Source organism: Coptis chinensis, chromosome 3 (assembly GCF_015680905.1).
Source record: "Coptis chinensis isolate HL-2020 chromosome 3, ASM1568090v1, whole genome shotgun sequence".
Lineage (NCBI taxonomy): Eukaryota > Viridiplantae > Streptophyta > Magnoliopsida > Ranunculales > Ranunculaceae > Coptis > Coptis chinensis.
Window position 1 is genome coordinate 50,223,392 of NC_141458.1, and position 7,992 is coordinate 50,231,383.

General features: G+C 35.8%; 2 protein-coding genes and 1 non-coding gene across 4 annotated transcripts; 2 read left to right on the forward strand and 1 right to left on the reverse strand.

The window, feature by feature from the left end:
• The first annotated feature begins 401 nt into the window (after positions 1-401).
• Positions 402-563, forward strand: LOC147509917 (U1 spliceosomal RNA). The gene has a single exon (XR_015219679.1). It is a non-coding gene; the product is annotated as a U1 spliceosomal RNA (small nuclear RNA).
• A 2,341-nt stretch (positions 564-2,904) lies between these two features.
• LOC147509918 (putative F-box protein At3g52320) lies at positions 2,905-4,005 on the forward strand. Its single transcript, XM_086597948.1, has one exon. It carries the CDS (start codon positions 2,905-2,907, stop codon positions 4,003-4,005), a length of 1,101 nt encoding a protein of 366 aa, XP_086454074.1.
• A 409-nt stretch (positions 4,006-4,414) lies between these two features.
• Positions 4,415-7,328, reverse strand: LOC147509919 (Pentatricopeptide repeat (PPR) superfamily protein). Of its 2 annotated transcripts, none has more exons than XM_086602069.1 (7): positions 7,053-7,328; positions 6,581-6,714; positions 6,373-6,491; positions 6,041-6,208; positions 5,556-5,612; positions 5,065-5,129; positions 4,415-4,946 (listed from the first exon to the last, which is right to left on the reverse strand). In XM_086602069.1, exons 2-7 carry the CDS (start codon positions 6,710-6,712, stop codon positions 4,903-4,905), a joined length of 585 nt encoding a protein of 194 aa, XP_086458195.1. In that variant the 5' UTR covers positions 6,713-6,714; positions 7,053-7,328; the 3' UTR covers positions 4,415-4,902. The 2 variants fall into 2 exon arrangements, with proteins under 2 accessions (XP_086458195.1, XP_086458196.1); XM_086602070.1 differs by having other exon boundaries at positions 5,050-5,129; positions 7,053-7,187.
• Positions 7,329-7,992: the final 664 nt, after the last annotated feature.

Consider the following 7,992-nt stretch of genomic DNA (forward strand, 5'->3'; position numbering starts at 1 on the left):
ATAGAATTGCAATAATTAAGCTCACTTGAGTATGCGTATGGAATGATTATAAAGTATAAAACTGTTGGAAATGGTTATATCATCGATCCAATGCTACCATATTACCATAGAGATGGTCTCTTGGGGTGTTGTTCAAAAGCAATGTGTCTAGAGTACCGACTGGTACGGGCATTCACTAGTAATACCAATAAGTATAAGTTGAATGAGATAATTAATCATATCATTTGCTTTATCCCCACAGCGTTGAGAAAGGTGGATTATTAAGAGATAAATAAACCCTATAAACAGAGAAGGAGATTACTGTGAAAGGTAGATACTTACCTAGTTACCTGGTCGGGTCAATGGGCGATCATGAAGGTCCTTGGCCTAGGTTAGTGACCTCTATTGCACATAGGAGGGGTGCACTTACCTGAACGGGGTCAATGGGCGATCATGAAGGTCACTGGCCTAGGTTAATGACCTCCATTGCACATAGGAGGGGTGCTAGCCTAAGATATCCCCATGTGGGATAATCTACGTCATAATTTGTTGTAGAGGGGTATATGTCATGCCCCGAGACCCCAACACACATCCCGAGGACGATTAGTGAATCTCGAGGCGGTCGCTATCCCGATTCTACCGAAATTTCGGCAGAATTTCTTTTGTTTAATCAACATTCGTAAACCCTAAAACCTGTCATAAACCTGGACATTTCATAATACCCTTCCAACAACCATATATATACAAAATCTTCACCCTATACACAACTGTGATGCCCATATACATATCCAAAATGTTTAAGATACATATCAGGTTAAATTAGTTGAAGGGGAAGATTGCATCACTGTAAATAGCATAACTTCCCTACTAGATAGATCCTATATACATTTACTAATCATATGCACAACACCCCAGGCATTTGGTGACCCAGTTGGGTCTCCCTTCAAACAAGAAAGCCATACTGCTAGTCATTGTAAATGCATAATTTGTGGCTGTGTTAGCTGATGCATTAGCTTCTCTCCAAGTGCTGGAGATCCTTACCTCTTATATTGTCTTTTTGCACTGCTTCCACCTATGTTGCATCTGCCATGGTAACATATCTGAGTTAAATGCTTGTACCGCTTCACCAGAATCAGAGTATATTCTACCCAGAGTTTCCTCCATCCCCTTGCCACTGCCGTTTCTACACTCTCCAACTCTCCAACTCTCCAACGCTTCACCTATGGCGCCCCTGCAAAGCTTAACTTGAAATTTTCTTAGCGTTCCTTAGCTTGAAATTGAACACATCTTTGGAATTGAACCGGTAACAATTTTTCAGGTTCGTTAGTAATATGACAATATATTTTTTTACCAAATCCGTATAGAACTGCTAGTGGTGAGTTTGATTACTTTGATCTTTCATTGTGCTCAAGGTACGGTGTTCTCGGTTCTGCTGACACGAAAATCTGATTACTTGAGGTACTCCGGATCCATGATCAGATTACTAATAATACTAAGTGAGTTGTTGTTGGTGTCTACAGTCTGACACATCACATTATCACGCATGTCGATCTGCTGAAGAGGGGAGCAAGGCAGAAACTGGGAATAAGTAAATCCTTACGGAGTTAAAAAGGTGTAAAACCTCTCGTTGTTGTTAACCAAAATTTTGACCTGAGACTGCCTAAAACTTCACATCACATCACATGGATTAGTAGTTCGATCGTGTACATAGTTTTCACAATTCAGTCAGTGTACACGTGGAAACAAATCAAGATAAAGGAGTTCACTGTGGCCTGATATGTGAGTTACGGCTCACCGGAGTGATTTTTTGCTCTCAGGTTAGTTCCTCCAAGCGCTCCAAGGGAATTATCAGTCCACACGTTTCATTTTTTTCACAAAAAAAGAGTAGTTACACCTCGCACAAAATCCTCAAAATTTCCAATTTTACTAGTATGTCCCTCAGTCATAACTAAAAGGGAAATAAAAAGGAAACAGAAACATAACCAAAATATAAAAAACACGATTGGATGCATTAAGAACAAACTAACAAGAAGATGATATTATTGTTATTAACACGTTTTTGCGGAAAGAAGATGAAGATAAAATACACACGTTTGTTGGTTTATTCCATTTTACATTTTTTTTATTTCTTTTATGAGGGACAAACTAGTAAAATTGGGAATTTTGAGGATTTTGTGACGGTTGTAACTTCCCTTTTTTTGTGGAAAAAATAAAACGTGTATGGCACAAAATTCCCTTGGAGCGATTGGAGTAACAACGCTGGAGCAAAAAATCACTCTGCTCACTGTGGCCTGGGGGTATGTGGTCGCGCTGAGCTTACTCAATGTGGCTTTCAAGGGGAGGTTCCATACAAATGATACAACAGCTTGCTGTTTGGATTCTCAAACGTTTCCCAATGCCTAGCAATTAGGACTTAGCACTTAGCACTGCTCCTTGGGCCTGGCGCGCCCCTATTAAATCAAAGTTTCGAATGTTTTTCTGGGCACCGCTTGCACTTTGCTCTTAGGCACTGCCAGTTTTAGGGCTATCAAGACTTGATAATGTGGCATGCGAAATTCAAATATACAAGTTTTTCTGTTCATAAGATTTAATTAGGTCAATATGAAAAGAGAAAGAAGAAAAGAAAAGATTTTGTAACTCGAGTTGCAGTTCATACTTCACACCATAGTTTCTAGCCACAATATTCACAGATAACAAAAATAACCATCTTCAGAATTAGAAATCATAAATATTTGAAGGATAATATTGGAATTAAGTAGCAAATTATAAGTAGCTTCCGATTTTGGCCTGGAGCTGTGAATATCAAATGGTAGCAGTTTCTATATCAAATAGGGACTCCTTCATGAAACATGATAAGTATACTGGACTCTTATACAAGGAAAAAGAGTTCAATTCCTCAATCAAATTTTTGTATCTCTCTCTACAATGGACCAAGGCCTTCATGTTCATCTTCCTCAAGAAATAATCTATAAGGTATTACTGAGAATTCCCGCAGAATTCCTTAATACATTAAAGTGTGTTTGCAAGCTTTGGTTCGACCTGATCTCTTCTCACAAATTTGTCGACGCCCATGTTACTCGTCATGCAGGGGACTTGGCGCAAATTCTTGTATGTAGAGATAGTAAACTAGGTCCTTTGAAAAGAGAATATGAGATCGTCAGTATACAAGATATCAAGAATACCCGGTTCCAGTTGCAGCATCACCAGCTAGAGGTATTACTAAACGATGAAATATACTTACAATCGTCTTGTGACGGTTTACTTCTATTCGAAAGCAGGAACAAAGAGTATCAGTTGTATGTTTGCAATCCTATCACACGAAAGTGTTCAGTTCTTCCTTTACTTAAGAAGACGGTACTTAACTTGGAGTGGACTTTGGTTCATGATGGTTCTACTTGTAAATACAAGGTGGTTGGTCTCTCAACTGATACACCTAGATGCTTTGTATTCACGTTACATGGTAATCATACAAAGAAGACTACTACTACTACTACTACTCCTACTTGTTGGAGAGAATTGAGCATGCCATACCAAGATTCCCTGTTTCTATCACCACTGACTTTGTTAAAGAACGAGTTGCATTGGCTTGCTAAATTCCCTGGGAAAGAACAGGACATATTGTACTTGTTCTCAATGGATATTGCAAAGAAGAATTTCAGGGACATACAAGTTCCAATCTCGAGCAGACGACCATGGAACAAGATAATAGAGGTGAAGGGATCGCTATGCTTAACTGATTATTGTGAATGTAGTAATCAATTAGATATATGGACATTAGAGGCGGAGGCATCCATTTGGATAAAAAATTATAGCATTAATTTAAAGTTAAGTGGACCTGTTACTTTATGCAGTTACCCCAGTAGCACCTACTCCTGTGAAACAAGAGTTCTCATATGGCGTAAGAACCAAATCTTCGTTTTTGATTTAGAGAACAGTAGTTTGGAGAGAATTGATATTCCAACAGAGGAAGGCATGCGTGTCCGTCATAACATTGTTCATATCAGTAGCCTTGTTAAGTGGGAATGAGGTCCGCATTTAAAGCACGCAGAGGCACACAAGTATGTGTGGAATGAATTTCTGAGACACAAGTATGTGTGGAATGAATTTCTGAGAGAGCTCTTGCATCCGGACTTTTCCAATAAATTCATGTTCTTTTAGTCGATAATAAACTGTGATTCAAACTTTCAATTAATTTATGAAATACCATTTACAGTAGCAATCATTTTGCATTTGATCTATACTACCACCTACAGTAGCAGTCATTGTGCATTTGATCTATTCTACCCTTCCAGTGACTATACAACTATACAAAAATCGTATAATGATAATGATTGTATCTAGTTTGTTTCTCTTCCTCGGCGATGCATTAGAGGATACTCTAGTACAAAGATTTCACAAAATTTCAGTAGCATACTCACATTAACAACACAAAAGCTGGACACATAATTTTCATATTTTTTATGAACTGATTGTAAACATAAGATTCAAAATATAATCTATGCTTACAAAAAAAAACTCCAACAAAATTCTAAAAAAAACCGATCACCCCTTGGTTTCTTTCCCCCAATTATAACCTACTTTGTGCTCATATCAGAAGGCATTATTTGCAATTTCGTGTATTCAGTACAATAGATCGTTCTGAGACATTGACAGTCATTCGACCAAATCACTGGATGATCGTAACCATCTCATATATTGTGCTTCTGGGAAGACATAGTATGCCGATTTGGTTGGTTCAAGCGCGCTGCTACGAGTGGACTATCCCTTTGTGCAGGCAATCTTGCAGTATATTTTCAGCTTGTCATGAGCACATATAATGTTGTAACCTTCGAAAAATCAGAACCTTACGTTTCTCAGGTGACTTCCACACTTTCTTCACCACACTTTCTAGGATGGCTGGTAACTGATTGTATGTGAACAAAGTCAACATATCTCTTCAGCTAAAATAATGTCAAAAATAGATCGCACTGCAAAAAAAAAGTTATCAACAGAAGAATGATCACCATACTGTCCAATTGATGATAACTGTGAAGTGTGTCAGTACTACAAGGTTCAAAGGATTGGTTGTACATATTTATTTCAAACCTTCTTCTTTGGGTATATTTGGCTGATCAATCAAGAGTTGTCGGAGTGCACCAAGATCACCAGCACTGGAAGAAAACAGTCCAGGTGATAAAAAATTACAAGCCACGAAAAAAGCTAAGAAGCATTACATAGAACTAAGCACATTCGAAGCTCTGCCTGGTATATAGATTCACAACTAGAAAATATGCATTGCAAAAAATCTGATGATATAGATTCAAAACTAGCTGACTCAATTCTAATATAAGAATAAACAAGAAGAAAAATCTATCAGATATGCATTGCAAAAAATCTGATGATATAGATTCAAAACTAGCTGACTCATTTCTAATATAAGAATAAACAAGAAGAAAAATCTATCAGATATGCCCCACAAAGCCATCTTTATTTTCTTGAAGCTCCACAATGTCAACAAAACTAATACACTGAAAATGATTCATAGTAAATGAACGAGTTACATAAAACAATGGAAGGGTCCCAAAAACCAAATGTACCTAGGTGGTGGTATCTTTGATGTAAGCAAAGAGACAATAGATAATTTGAGGAGGTACCTGAAAAACACACTGAAGTTAGAAACGGACAATCACAATTAAATTCTGTTTCTTTTCTCCCAATAAACGGTCCAGGAAAATGAAGACAAAATTAGATTACCATAATTTTGGAACAGAGAACAATGAGAGCACAAAAATTTGCTAAGATAGGTATTTGTCTATTGGTTCGATAGGGTGAAAGCAGTCCTCTGTATAACAGAGAATGTTGATAATAAGCTGTAATAGGAGCTCCAGATGTACTATACAATATGGTTTTGTGCACCACACCCACTACCAAATTGTTGTGATACATCTTCTAACATCACAATGATAGTTTAACGTATTATGAAAAAGTTCTTAGATTTTGCAAGTTGCTCAAAAGAATTACAAAAACAAAAATGGGAAATTTAGTCCATCATTCAGAGAGAACATATTTGCTTTCAACTTACTCAGACTGGTGCATTTCATAAACAACTTTAAGACCCTCTATACAATCTGCAATACTTGGTCGAATCCCTATTCGCAGTTCATTCACTTTTTTTGAAGAACCATTTGCAAGATGTCTACCATCACGAAAAATCTTTTCAAGAGACACAACAATGCCTTGAAAGTCGCTCCTGCATTTTCAAAACACCAAATGGAGAAAATTATGAAACAAGTGTAATCACATTTAAATTGAAACCAAATTTCATATCTGAATATATACGGTAAAAACATTAAGCCCAGTGCAAGTAGGCTTATTATAATCAAATTGTACTGGAAATGGAGGATAGAAACTCACATAGTGTCCTTGAGGGAGTGAAGAATGACTTCCAAAGACATCATCTGCTTTCCAAGGATCTCCTCTTTAATACCATTAATGCTCTTTAATACACCATAATTTTTGGGCTCTTGGAGTACCTAATCATGAATTAACAAATGCATATACCAACAATATTACAAATTGGACAAAAATATGTGTTATATATTCATGTGAAGTTAAACAGTACCTGCAACCTCTCCATGACGGAAGACGCGTTTCCGAATTGAAGGAGCAAACGCGATTGAAGTTGGTCCCATCGGTCCATTTCATCTCTGATTTTTCTGTATTTCTGCTGATATTTCTTTACCAACACTTCCATACCTAAGAATCAAACTAAACATACATGAGCAAGTTTTAAAAATGTTGGACAAATTGACAGTGGTATAATGTCTTTGCAAAAACGATGCCAAACATTTTAAGCACTACAAAACATTGTATTTTAACTTCAACAGTTCGAGAAGAAATATAGTTATGAAGCTGTTCACCCCATTTCGGCATTTCATCAAACACTTTTATTTCGCAACTTTCAAATTCTTTTGAAATAATTAGTATCGAAAACTTCTAGCTCAACAAATATATAAAATAACTAGTTAAGCATTAGAAAAAATGGACAGCTCAAAATAATAGACATTCAAACAAATAGATAGTGAAGAATTTACCGCCCAAATTGAGGTTGTTCTCTAAAGAAAGTGCCAATACCGAGAGACCTTCGTGCTCAGAAAAGCCCAAGCCTATAATTGGTTTTAGTGAGCCCAGAACTTGGTTTTACAAATATAGTCTTTCTTTTTACAAATGTTTATGATTAAAACTAAATAGACATTATTATATTAAATTAGTGCTCTAAGAACTAAACAAATGAAAAATAAAAAAAATCGTCCATTCGTCTTCTCTCACGCACTCGTTCTTTATTTATTTGTTTGTTTCGTTTTTGGTCCTCTATGCCATTTCAGATACTTTTCTTTTAATCAAGTATTTTCACTGTCAATTTCCAAGGTATGGAACTTATATCATTTTATTTCATGTATTTTTTTTTTCTTCCTTGATTGTTTGTATGTTAAATTTCTACATGATATATATCTCTAATGTTGTGATGATCTTGGTTACTAATTTTTCTTTAGCATCATTTGTATTTGCCATTTTAATGTCATGCACTCTTCTTTTAGCAAAAAAACAAGTGTGGACCACCGAACATGGAACACCTACAATTTTTGTTAGTAAATACATAAAGTGAATTAGTGAGTTTGGAGCCAATATATACTATATATAAAAATTCATCTTATTTAGAAATTTCTAACCTAGTAAAAAATTATTATCAATTTTAAATTTTAACTTAGTAATTTTTCTAGTAAAATTTGAAATATGTAAATAGGTCTATATATATAAGTACGTTGTGCGCTGAATCGATCATCAACCATGTAAACATTATTGACGTACCATATTATATATAATATTTTGTCAGTAGTTAGTCAAATTTAGATGCAAATATGACATCACGATGGAAATTTTTTGATGATCTTTTAAAATACTCTCATATATATAACTGTAAAATATTGATGTCAGGGGTGAAGTCATCTTTACCAGGGGAAGATGACGTAATTC

Excerpts from the sequence above, each read along its gene's own strand:
- LOC147509918 (XM_086597948.1), top strand. The coding sequence starts at position 2,905 with ATGGACCAAGGCCTTCATGTTCATCTTCCTCAAGAAATAATCTATAAG.
- LOC147509919 (XM_086602069.1), bottom strand. The coding sequence starts at position 6,712 with ATGGAAGTGTTGGTAAAGAAATATCAGCAGAAATACAGAAAAATCAGA. Across the intron at positions 6,209-6,372 it reads CACTCCCTCAAGGACACTAT|GAGCGACTTTCAAGGCATTG; the intron begins GTGAGTTTCTAT and ends TTGAAAATGCAG. Across the intron at positions 4,947-5,064 it reads AAATATACCCAAAGAAGAAG|TGCGATCTATTTTTGACATT; the intron begins GTTTGAAATAAA and ends TTTTTTTTGCAG.